Source organism: Aquarana catesbeiana, linkage group LG06 (assembly GCF_042186555.1).
Source record: "Aquarana catesbeiana isolate 2022-GZ linkage group LG06, ASM4218655v1, whole genome shotgun sequence".
In the NCBI taxonomy this organism is placed as follows: Eukaryota; Metazoa; Chordata; class Amphibia; order Anura; family Ranidae; genus Aquarana; species Aquarana catesbeiana.
Genome location: NC_133329.1, coordinates 346,581,335 through 346,595,062, shown reverse-complemented (window position 1 = coordinate 346,595,062; position 13,728 = coordinate 346,581,335). Strand labels below are relative to the sequence as shown.

General features: G+C 43.4%; 1 protein-coding gene across 2 annotated transcripts in view; it reads right to left on the bottom strand.

The window, feature by feature from the left end:
* CERS6 (ceramide synthase 6) overlaps positions 1-13,728 on the bottom strand; it is a 344,416-nt gene that overhangs the window by 168,771 nt on the left and 161,917 nt on the right. For both annotated transcript variants that reach the window (XM_073633995.1, XM_073633994.1), the window contains exon 4: positions 9,564-9,621. In XM_073633995.1, the coding sequence (XP_073490096.1) occupies positions 9,564-9,621 (58 nt within the window). The remainder of the gene's footprint in view (positions 1-9,563; positions 9,622-13,728) is intronic.

Sequence of the window (13,728 nt, the reverse complement as noted above, 5' to 3'; positions counted from 1 at the left end):
CATAGAAACCACTTTAGTTCACTAACAAATAACTGAATGTTATGGGACAGATTTGCTAAAATTGGAGAGTGCAAAATCTGGTGCAGCTCTGCATAGAAACCAATCAGCTTTCAGTTTTTTTTTGTCAAAGCTTAATTGAACAAGCTGAAGTTAGAAGCTAATTGGCTACCATGCACAGCTGCACCAGATTTTGCACTCACCAGTTTTAATAAATCAACCCCACTGCTACTGAAAGGCAGGAAGAATCAATGGACTACAAGTGTGCTCACCAGTGCCCTCGACATTCATTGAGAAATACACAGAGGCTGATGGTATTTGTAGTTCATTCATTCACAGAACTTGGAGCACCACACGGGTTTAAATTCTGACAGCGAGTTTGGGGAGAGGATCCCCAGACCACTGTCATGGGGGGGGGAGAAGCTGCAGGAGCTGGAACATGTTACATATTCCACTCTAAATATGGGTGGAACATGTAACATGTACCAAAGGTCAACTTAGACTTTAAAGTGGTTCTAAATCCTAAATATTTTTTACCTTAATGCAGGGGTGTCAAACTTTTCATCGTGGGCCGCATCAGCATTATGATTGTCCTCAAAAGGGCCGGTTGTATCTGTAAGATTAGATGTCCAGCGCATCCCCTCCCCTTACATTAGATGTCAAGAGCCACCTCACCATCAGAAGTTGAGTCCCCTACTCTCCCTAACATCACAGTGCACCCCCTTTCCTTATGCTGCTGCTGGGAAGAAGCTGAATGCATTGCTTGAAAGCAGAAAGTAGGGGTCTGGAGGAGGACCAGAGGAGGGCTGGAGCTCTCCTGCAGCTGCAGGGGAGGTGCGAGGGCCACATGAAATGACCTGGAGGGCCTTGTGTTTGACACCTGTGCCTTAATGCATTCCTTGCATTAAGATAAAAAAATGTTACGGCAGCAGCATGCAAAAAATAAAAAATATTGCTTCTTTTTCAAAATTGTCACTCTTTTTTTTGTTTATAGCGCAAAAAATAAAAACCGCAGAGGTGATCAAATACCACCAAAATAAAGCTCTATTTGTTTGAAAAAAAGGACGTCAATTTTGTTTGGGTCCCATGTCGCACAACCGCCCAATTGTCAGTTCAAGCGAAGCAGTGGCGTATCGCAAAAAATGGCCTGGTCATTAAGGGGGTAAATCCTTCCGGGGCTAAAGTGGTTAAAGTCTGTTCAGCCTGTATATCAGAGATCAGAAAGGAAGAGGGAGGACCAGTACACTGAGTAAATCAGTACAAGGAACATGCTGATAGGGTGAGAGAGAAGAGAGACAGAGAAATAAGCTTATCAGTGAGCTGATTCTCATTTGACTGTCCAATCACATAGCTGGGGTGTGGTGATGACTTTTAAGGCTGGCCATACATGGATCGAAATTCAGCTGGTTCAGCTGGGACTGGACAAATTTTGATCCCTGTACGGGCACCCTGATCGACTTCTGGAGAACCATTTTGCCAGGTTTTTTCCCAACGATCATTGCCGCCAGGTAAAGCCAGCAACACTGATCAGTGTTCTAGTGGTGGGGAAGGCTCCCTGCTGTGATAACAAAATATCACAGAGGAGTGATTCCCCCATCAACCTCAAATGTGTGGATGGGGAATTGGCACAATTGAACGAAAAAAAAAAATATATATATCCTACTAAGCCTGCTTGGTGAAAGTGATGTAAATTTCCATATGGCCTGTTAAGTGAATGTGATGCTGCAGTAGAGAAAGATCAGGTCCCCACCCCTACTAGGCTGGTCTGCGCTGTGCAGCAGAGCTGTGTAAATCTTAGGAATGGATGGTCAGAGATAAAAAAAACTTTGACAGGTAAAGTATCTCTTGTATGTTTATTCCATCAGTGCATTTAAATTATGGTAACCAGACATCCCCGGTTTCCGGGGACAGTCCCCGGACTGAGGACATGATCCCTGATCCAAAACCGTCCCCGCTTTTGTCCCCGGATTGCAGGCAGGGGCTGCTGGGTCCAACTCCGGGCTGCGGTCACTGCTTTTCTCCCCCTGCAGTGCCCAACCAGACCCGATCCCCCCGAGTGGCGCACAGCTGATTGCACACAGGCACACAGCTGTGCTGGTCGCTCCACTGAATGGAAGGAAGGAGCAGGGAGGGTGGCAGGTCCCAGACTGACACTCGTAGAGGAGCATTCAGAGGCCACACTACTACACCCGACCATTAGCTAGGACACACCCCTTGCCACGCCCCCTTAAAGGAGAATTGTACAAAAAAACAAGATTTGTTAAGCCCACAAGTGCTTTTTTTACCACTAATATTCCTTCATATTATCCATAATATTATCCTTTTGGCTTTTGGAATTTACAAATGCAGCAATTTAGGAATCAGATGAAAGGCTTAGCACAGGGAAACACTTTTTGATAGATAAAAAGTGCATTTTATATACAGCTATATAGATCAGACCAAAATGAGGGACAAATGAGGAGGAATGAGGGACAGAGGGACTTTGCTCCAAATCAGGGACAGTCCCTCAAAATCAGGGACAGTTGGGAGCTATGGGTACAGTATATACAGAAAGAGAAAGGGGGATACAGTATATACAGAGGGGGGTACAGTATATACAGAGAGAGGGGGGAATACAGTATATACAGAGGGGGGTACAGTATATACAGAGAGAGGGGGGAATACAGTATATACAGAGAGGGGTACAGTATATACAGATAGGGGGTACAGTATATACAGAGAGAGAGAGGGGATACAGTATATACACAAAGAGAGGGGGGATACAGTATATACGGAGAGAGGGGTATACAGTATATACAGAGAGAGAGGGGGTACAGTATATACAGAGAGAGAGGGAGGTACAGTATATATATATATAGAGAGAGAGAGAGGGGGGATACAGTATATACATAGAGAGAGGGGGGTACAGTATATACAGAGAGAGAGGGGGATTCAGTATATATATATATATATATATATATATAGAGAGAGAGAGAGAGAGAGAGGGGATACAGTATATAGATAGAGAGAGGGGGGTACAGTATATACAGAGAGAGAGGGGGATTCAGTATATATATATATATATATAGAGAGAGAGAGAGAGAGAGAGAGAGAGGGGGAGAGGGAGTACAGTATATACAGAGAGAGAGGGGGTACAGTATATACAGAGAGAGAGGGGGTACAGTATATACAGAGAGAGAGGGGGATTCAGTATATATATATATATATAGAGAGAGAGAGAGAGAGAGAGAGAGAGAGAGGGGGAGAGGGGGTACAGTATATACAGAGAGAGAGGGGGTACAGTATATACAGAGAGAGAGGGGGATTCAGTATATATATATAGAGAGAGAGAGAGAGAGAGAGAGAGAGAGAGAGAGAGAGAGAGGGGGAGAGAGGGGGTACAGTATATACAGAGAGAGAGGGGGATTCAGTATATACAAAGAGAGAGAGGAGGGATACTGTATATACAGAGAGAGAGGGGGATATAGTATATATAGAGAGAGAGGGGGGGTACAGTATATACAGAGATATAGGGAGATACAGTATATAGAGAAACATATAAGTGTATAATTATATATAATACCAATAAATGCATTGAAAAGTATTTTTCTATCTTATCTTCTTAACATTTGGTAGTCGTAGCCAAAAAAATTCTAAGAAGTATTTTTTTTTTTTTATGTCATGGGCAAAATGTGAGAAATAACATATATATCATACAATCATTCCATAAACACATACCACATACACTGCATATAGCATTTGAGGAAAATATGCTTATAAAATAGTTTACCATTTGCCAATGGAAAAAAAAATGTCACCGGATTTCATTTTAAAAATCTGGTCACCTTAATTTAAATGCTTTTCTGGAGTACAGCTTTAAGGTAGCCTCACTTCCCTGATTACATTTTCTATATTATAAGATAAAGTAAAAATCCATCATAGAGAGTAGGGTTGCCCCATACCAGCCAAAGCAGGCATGCAGGTCCAGGATTTCAGATAGAGAAATCTTGCCAGCAGATTCACATGAAGATGTAAGAAATTGTTAAATGATTTTCCTCTCAATCTTTCCCCAACACCTGGAATATCAGTTTTGGGTAATATGGCTCTAAATAGATAAATTCATCAACACAAATAAGAACGGAAGATTTTAGATCAAGCTCTCAGAAATATGGTCTATCGGCATAGACTGTGAAGTTGCTATGGCGTTCAAAAAATAGTTAAAATCCTTGGATTTGATAGAGTATTTTTATATATTTTTTAGACTTTTTAAAATGTAAAAAGTGAAATAGTTGCTAGGCAACTTTGTATCAAGAAAGACTAGTAAAAAGCATAAACAGCCCAATTTAATTCCATCTTTTCAGCTTTGCAGCGTTATTTTATTCTAACAACTAAAACTCAAATTTGCAAATATACAGCAACAAAAACATTGCATCTATTAAATAAGTAAAAACATCAAATGTGAATAAAAAATAATATTAAACCCAATTGTGTATTTCTTAAAACCACTAAATGTACTTTTAAATACAGGCAGTGGAAATACCTGAATATAGCTTTATAGAAGCTTCTTGCAATCACCCACAAAGCAGATCCCGGAGGGAATTAAGAGCAATATGGTGTCTAATGGTTGCCATACACGCTTTGATCTTATTATCTGATCAATGTGCAATTCAATCAAAACAATTGAATCGGTAAACAATCAACCCATATTTTCCCTGCCAATCAATTTAGACTTGGTTTAACTAAGACTTAATGAAACTGAATCGATCAGCCAGGGCAAAAAATGACCAATCGTGTTGCATTAATCACTATGAATATGATCATATTTCGATTGATCAGATTATGAGATTACTGGTGGAAACAGAGTTGTGACTGATTACTTCCAATCATAAGTTACAATTGCATCTAAACAAAATCCTTTTCGCTGTTTGTGGCATATTGATCAAATGGGTTTTCAACTATAGATCGCTTATTCCTAGCAAAAAAATTTGATTGGAAAATAAATCAATCATTTATCGAAGTGCCACCAAAACACTGTGAGACTGCTGACAGGACCAGGAAGCTCAAAGTGAGGAAAACCATGAACTATGATTGTCGACAACTGGGCAGTATAATTTGTTATTAATTGCCTTGATGAGTAGGAGAATGAATGGGTCAAATGGACGCCTTAAAGGGTAACTCCACTTTCACAGGGAAAAAAAACACATAAAAAATATATAATATAGCATATACAATTGCGACTCAAGTCATCCTGTAATTAAATGTTATTAAACACGACCTTTCCTTTTTAATCTGTATTTTCTTTAAATGCAATGCAATATGGCTACCTGGAGGTGTTCTGTACACAGAACGTGTGCAGAACGCACCCCAGAAACATCATTTCCTGCTTGTATGATTGGCTCATCGATTTTCCCAGAAGTCTGCACTGAGATACATTCATTTTTGGTGAGATACTCCCAATAGGAAATCACATCTAAAGGGACGTAGGCCCAGCAGCTTTCCTCATTAGTGCCCTGCAGGTGCAGCAGCTGATTGACAATTATGAAACCACTGCCATTAGATTCACTTTCCCACATAGACACAGACAAACACACAGGGATTTCTTCAGAATAATAAAAGGTAGGAATCTGCAAAAAAAGTTTGTTAAAATCCTTGCAATGTACTGTACATAGATCACCCAGGATGGAATTTTTTTTCTCAGCAAAAGTGGAGTTACGCTTTAACTATTCACTATGACACCATACAGCGTTAAAAACAACATTGTTCAAATGAACCTTATTCATCACTAGTGATGAGCCAAATTGCACTGGGTTTGGTTGGGGGAACTGTGAACTTTGAGTAGTGATGTCACTGCTATCCCCGCCCCTTGAACTTCAGGATGATACGTTGGCACACAATGTCGGTGCCACCAACCTGAAATCTCCAGCCATCTTCCCAAATGCTCTCTCATGAGTAACCCCAACATTGGGTCCTCATGCCCCAGCAGGCCTGCCATTCTTTCTGGCTACAAACCTACAAGCTGTAAGTCATGGGTAGTCAAGTCCCATCTATTTTCTGCCTAGGTCCCCAGCCACACCAGAATACATAGAGCACAAGACTCCACCCACTACATCATCAGGAGAGTGGTCTCTCTAAAAGGGGTACTACCACCTGCCTACATACAGATACTACAGGAACATCAAGCTTTCGCTTTGTGACCAAACTTTGGCTGCAGTTGCTAATAAAATAATATTGGAAAGTATTAGCAAGCAAGAATACACTGTGCATGGTGAGCTTTGCATAAACTCTTAACAAATACCATTATACCTGCCATGGAAAAAATAAGTGCCACTCACAAACTCCATGGGTGCCAAGGCCAGAAGGAGCTTGTCTCACCTCCGAAGATCTGGCTGAGTACCAGGCTAATCCAATAAATGTGAAGAAATGTAATGTACCTCAAAGTCCCTTGCCCTTCCATGAATAAGCCCATCTGTGGGTAAAACCCAATGGAGTAGTAGATCCCCAGGCAGAAACAGTGTTGTATCGTGCATTCAATTTCTTTACTTTTGTTGGAAAAATCAGGTGGGCAGCCAGTCTCTTTCTTTTGTGTAGAGCAGGGGTCTTCAAACTATGGCCCTCCAGTTGTTCAGGAACTACAATTCTCATCATGCCCTAGTCATGTCTGTGAATGTCAGAGTTTTACAATGCCTCATGGGATGTGTAGTTCCGCAGCAGCTGGAGGGCCGTAGTTTGAGGATCCCTGGTGTAGAGGGTCATTATACCAAAAGTGAAGTAGAACTAAAGGCAGAATGTTTATTTTAATTTTGGATAGAGTCACCAGGGTCACCAAAACTAGTGTTATTATTGGGAGATTTGTCCTCTAATCCTGTTCTAGTGACAACATAGAATTTTAGATTTTCTTTCACATTCACTCTGGTAACAGTAAACAGGACAAACAGAAAGGGGGAATCTCCCTATTAGGGGCACAGAAAGCAATAGAAACCTGACAGGTGTTCTAATCCCTCTCTACTCCATCCAAAACTAAAAGAAAAACATTCTGCATTTAGTTACTGTATGCTTTAACCGCTTGCCGACCAATGCACAACGATTTATGTCAGCACAATGGCACGGCTGCGCAAATGGGCGTACCTGTACATCCCCTTTAAGATGTGGGATTGTGGGCGTGTGTGCGCCGCATACTCCGTGACCGTGCCCACAGGTTCCGCGGACTCAATGTTTGCCGGGGGTCCGCGATTGTGTCACAGAATAGAAGAACAGGGAGATGCCTATGTAAACAAGGCATTTCCCCTTTCTGCCTTGTGACATGACTGTCATCGGGAGCAGTGATCGCTGTCATGTCAGCGGTAGCCCATCCCCCCACAGTTAGAATCACTCCCTAGGACACACTTAACCCCTTGATCGCCCCCTAGTGTTTAACCCCTTCCCTGCCAGTGTCATTTACACAGTAATCCGTGCATTTTTATAGTACTGATTGCTGTATAAATGACAATGGTCCCAAAATTGTGTCAAAAGTGTCCGCCATAATATCGCAGTCCCCTATTTTGTAGACGCTATAACTTTTGCGCAAACCAATCAATATACGCTTATTGCGATTTTTTTGACCAAAATATGTAGAAGAATACATATCGGCCTAAACTGACAAAGAAAATCGTTTTTTTTTATATATTTTTGGGGGATATTTATTATAGCAAAAAGTAAAAAGCTTTGGATTTTTTGTTTATAGCACAAGAAATAAGAAACGCAGAGGTGATCAAATACCACCAAATGAAAGCTCTATTTGTGGGAAAAAAAGGATGTCAATTTTGTTTGGGTGCCACCGACGCAGTGTCGTATCACATAAAGTGCTCTGGTCAGGAAGGGGGTAAATTCTTCCGGGGCTGAAGTGGTTAACTTAAAGTTGATTGCAACAATCAACTGCAGTGCAGTGCCCGCCATAACACATCAATGCCTGGAAACATATTTACGCTAGCACTCGCTTTTCTGTGTACTTTGGTGCAAACAAACTCAAATTACAATTTTCAAATCAAATGCAAAACTGATTAGATTTACTAAAACTGAGGCATTCAGAATCTGGTGCAGCTGTGCATGGTAGCCAATCAGCTTCCAACTTCAGCTTGTTCAATTAAGCTTTGACAATAAAACCTGGAAGCTGATTGGTTTCTATGCAGAGCTGCACCAGATTTTGCACTCTCCAATTTTAGCAAATCTGTCCCATAACATTCAGTTATTTGTTAGTGAACTAAAGTGGTAATGAAAGCAAAAACAATAATATGTTATATTGCAGCTTACCAATTCTTAGATGTAATGGTTGTATTAGTTTTCTTTTAAAGGCTTTGTTTCCTTTATTTTCACCTGTTGATCTGGCCAGTATGTCTGTTAGTTTTTGACCGACCAAGCTGTGCAGACAAAGTAGCAGTTAGAGGGTTGAGACAAACCATTTAACACCAGCAAGGGTGCTTACACTGGCCAGCTTTTATGTAAAACCTTTATCCAAACGGAAAACTATTGCGCTAACTGCTAAAAAAAAGTATTAGCTGAAGTTTGGTGTTAAATATAACTAAAGGTAAAGCCTTTTTTTTAGTTTTGGATAGAGTGTAGATGGATTAGAACCCCTGTCAGTTATTACTGCTGTCTGTGCCCCTGTTAAGGAAATTCACCCTCTGTATTTGTCATGTTTACCATTATCATTAAAAGTGAAATATAATTCCACATTTTGGGTAGTCCCCAGAAAAGTATTAGAGGGGAAATCTTACAATTGGGACACTAGTTCTGGTGACCTTGGAGTTCCCAAGGGTTTCCCTTAATTTGCTGGGATTTCCTCTTACTTCCTGTTTGGCTATGGGACAGGAAGTGAAAGGAAATCTCTGCAATGGGACACAGATGGTGAAAAAAAATCAGACAAGTGTTATAATCCTCCTCCAAAATGAAAGTTTTTGCCTATAGTTCTACTTTAAGTTGTTAGTCAGGTCCATCTAAATCTGCTAGTCTAACATTACCCCCCCCCCGACTGACAATGCTGCTGTCCAAAGGTGTCTCCATTACTCCTCCAGTGGAGTGGAGACACCCTAAGACAAGAAATGTTATCGGCCTGATGACCAGGTGAAAATAAAGGGGAAAATGCTGAACAAGAAAACATATGCAGCCACCACATTTAAAGGAAAAGTACAGCCAAAGGGGGGGGGGGGGGGCAGAGCAGACAGTGGTGATTGACAGCACCAACTCTCTGCTCTGGGAGCTCTGAGAACTGAGCGACCAGTGGTGTTTGTTCACTCAGTTCTCAGCCTTAGAGCTGGTGGGGGCCAGATACAGCATCGGATCGATACTGCATCCACATAGGTAAGTATGATTCTACAATAAAAAAAATTCCCATACTTCTCTTTTAAGGATTGTTATGCTGCAAAATAATAAATTTTAGTGTTTTGGTTTAATACCACTTTAAGGCATATATCTTAAAACTGAATAAAAAAAAATCAGATACAAATATTCAGATTTGATTGGCCCCTTTGGGTTAGGAATGGCAGTTAATTATAAGTATTGGTGCAGCATTTCTAAGTAAACCAACGCATGTTAAAAAAAAAAAATGTACCTACCTTTTTCAGATATCTGATCCCATATGTGAAGATATAAAGGTTGAATGTAAATTTCCACCTGTAAAAAAAAACATTGCACACATTTATTAAGTGGTACAATAACAGATTATACTAATATTAAAAGAAATGGTCAGGTTTGTCTACAAATTGACAAGGTCAGCTAGTTATATTATACCACTGAATGCAGTGGCGGATCCAGAGTCTAGTCTCGGGAGGGGCACTGCCAGAAAATAAGGTGTTACGGTCTTACGGAACTGAATTTAAAGTATAATACAGTGTACAGAGGTTAGTAGTATGTAGGGCGGTGTACAGAGATCAGTAGGATGTAGGGCAGTGTACAGAGGTCAGTAGGATGTAGGGCAGTGTACAGAGGTCAGTAGGATGTAGGGCACTGTGCAGGGAACAGTAGGGCACACGCTGGGGGGATCGGGAGGGCATACACTGATACGCTGGGGGGGGGGGGATCAGGAGGGCATACACTGATACACTGGGGGGGGGATCAGGAGGGCATACACTGATACACTGGGGGGGGCGGGGGGATGAGGAGGGCATACACTGATACACTGGGGGGGAGAATCAGGAGGGCATACACTGATACACTGGGGGGGGGGGAGAATCAGGAGGGCATACACTGATACACTGGGGGGGGGGGGAATCAGGAGGCCATACACTGATACACTGGGGGGGATCAGGAGGGCATACACTGATACACTGGGGGGGGGGGTAGAATCAGGAGGGCATACACTGATACATTGGGGGGGGATAATCAGGAGGGCATATACTGATACACTGGGGGAGGGGGGAATCAGGAGGGCATACACTGATACACTGGGGGGGGGAGAATCAGGAGGGCATACACTGATAATCTGGGGGGGATCAGGAGGGCATACACTGATACACTGGGGGGGGGGGATCAGGAGGGCATACACTGATACACTGGGGGGGTAGAATCAGGAGGTCATACACTGATACACTGAAGGGGGATCAGGAGGGCATACACTGATACACTGGGGGGGGATCAGGAGGGCATACACTGATACACTGTGGGGGTAGAATCAGGAGGGCATACACTGATACACTGGGGGGGTTAGAATCAGGAGGGCATACACTGATACACTGGGGGGGGAATCAGGAGGGCATACACTGATACACTGGGGGGGGGGGGATCAGGAGGGCATACACTGATACACTGGGGGGGGGGGGTCAGGAGGGCATACACTGATATACTGGGGGGGGGATCAGGAGGGCATACACTGATACACTGGGGGGGTAGAATCAGGAGGGCATACACTGATACACTGGGGGGGGTAGAATCAGTAGGGCATACACTGATACACTGGGGGGGGGGGGGATCAGGAGGGCATACACTGATACACTGGTGGGGGGATCAGGAGGGCATACACTGATACACTGGGGGGGGATCAGGAGGGCATACACGGATACACTGGGGGGGATCAGGAGGGAATACACTGATACACTGGGGGGGGATCAGGAGGGCATACACTGATACACTGGGGGGGATCAGGAGGGCATACACTGATACACTGGGGGGGTAGAATCAGGAGGGCATACACTGATACACTGGGGGGGGGGGTTAAAATCAGGAGGGCATACACTGATACACTGGGGGGGGAATCAGGAGGGCATACACTGATACACTGGGGGGGGGATCAGGAGGGCATACACTGATACACTGGGGGGGGGGGGTCAGGAGGGCATACACTGATACACTGGGGGGGGGATCAGGAGGGCATACACTGATACACTGAGGGGGTAGAATCAGGAGGGCATACACTGATACACTGGGGGGGGGTTAGAATCAGTAGGGCATACACTGATACACTGGGGGGGGGAATCAGGAGGGCATACACTGATACACGGGGGGGTAGAATCAGGAGGGCATACACTGATACACTGGGGGGGGAGAATCAGGAGGGTATACACTGATACACTGGGGGGGGGTTAGAATCAGGAGGGCATACACTGATACACCGGAGGGGGTTAGAATCAGGAGGGCATACACTGATACACTGGGGGTAGGGAGAATCAGGAGGGCATACACTGATACACTGGGGGGGAGAATCAGGAGGGCATACACTGATACACTGGGGGGGGGTTAGAATCAGGAGGGCATACACTGATACACTGGAGGGGGTTATAATCAGGAGGGCATACACTGATACACTGGAGGGGGTTAGAATCAGGAGGGCATACACTGATACACTGGAGGGGGTTAGAATCAGGAGGGCATACACTGATACACTGGAGGGGGTTAGAATCAGGAGGGCATACACTGATACACTGGAGGGGGTTAGAATCAGGAGGGCATACACTGATACACTGGGGGGGGGGGGATCAGGAGGGCATACACTGATACACTGGGGGGGAGAATCAGGAGGACATACACTGATACACTGGGGGGGAATCAGGAGGGCATACACTGATACACTGGAGGGGGTTAGAATCAGGAGGGCATACACCAGGGGACAGTCATAATCTTTTAATGAGTTCAATTTCTCACTTGTCATGAAAAGAAGATGAAAATCTCATTTGTCCTCTAACAGCACCTCTATGCTAAGCTGCAGTAACTCAGCATAGAGGTGCCTGTAAACAAATCCACAATGTAGTGCTGGCAGCAGAGCTCACCTCCAGGAACTTTCATATGGCTCTCTCTGCTCAGCAGCTGCACACATCTCCCTCTTCCAGACAAGCGTGATCTCGTGGGAAAAGGCACCTCCCCATCCTGCCCACTCAAGCAGCAGGCTGCAGGAGAGAGGCTGAAGAACTGTAGGGGGAGGTACAGGGGGTGGAGAGTGCAGTCCCGAGGTTTCTAAGCAATAATTCATGCTTAGAATGGCCGCAGATTTGGTTACCCGGGGCACACTCAGCCTCAGTCTTCAATATTTTCTCGGGGGCTGCAATTGCCCCGTTGCCCCCCCCCCCCGGATCCGCCCCTGACTGAATGACAAAGGCAACATGAAAGTATTTAGGACATTATCATTTTTTAAAGGTTGTTTCCCATTCACTTTTGATGACCTTGTTTTATTACATTTTTTGTAACTTATTTGAATAGGCAGATTTTTTTGCATTTTTCTAAAGCATTGAGATTCAAGATCTTTAATTTTATAACAGTTTAGCATTTGGGCTGAGCTGAAGATTCAGATGGCAGAATGTCAATAAAGATCCTAAAACCAATTAGTAGCCAGAATGCAATCTAACTTTTAGGTGAATCATAACTGTCGGTTTTGTGTTGAAGTTGTCTGGGGATGAGAACAACCAAGATGAAAGAGTTGTAATTGAAAAGCTTGATCAAATGTCTAATAGCAAAATAAAAAATCAAAGACTTTATAACACAGATGATCCGTAATTAAAGCAAAACTAAACCCATCAATGTAACAATTTAAAAGAAAAACTGTTTCATTCCCAGCATGCTGGCACTGCTAACTGTCACATTTGTTTGTGCTTTCAATCAAACTGTAAAATCATCAAATGATTGGTGTCATATATGATTACATGTGCAGCACCATGGCAGTTGCAGATTAAACAGAAGCTAAGATGGCAGCTTCCTTGGCTTGAAAGGATAGGAGGGTTTAGTTCCTCTTTAACTGTTTCCCAACACAGTTATATCTAAGACATACCATGAATGATAACTTGTCATAGGTACTTGTGCTCTCAACCAAACTCTCAAACCATCAAAAGCCCGGTGTCCTAACATTTCACATGTCACATGTGCAACATAATGGTAAATACACATCAAATAGAAGCTAAGATGAAAGCTTCCTTGGCTTAAAAGAATAGGAGGGTTTAGTTCCCCTTTTACTGACAGAGGAAAAATAAATATTTCTATGTAGCAATGTGGACTACAATTGCAAAGTACGGCGATTGCCTGTCATTTCTATGGATCATATTGTCCCGCTAGTGCCCAGCGCCACCAATTGACATCATATTTGTGAGCCAAACCAAAGGGATTGTGGGATTAGTAGTTCCTTGGAATGGCTATTCCTCCGCAAGACTATACACCCTGACTACATATCCCAGGGATCTTTGCTACCATCAGAGAGATTGCTGGGAAGAGCATAAAAGAGGCCCTGGGCCCTGTGTGTGAAGGACCTCTCTGTACAGGGAGAGCGAGGTCGCGGCCTACCACGCAGTGCACAACATTCCA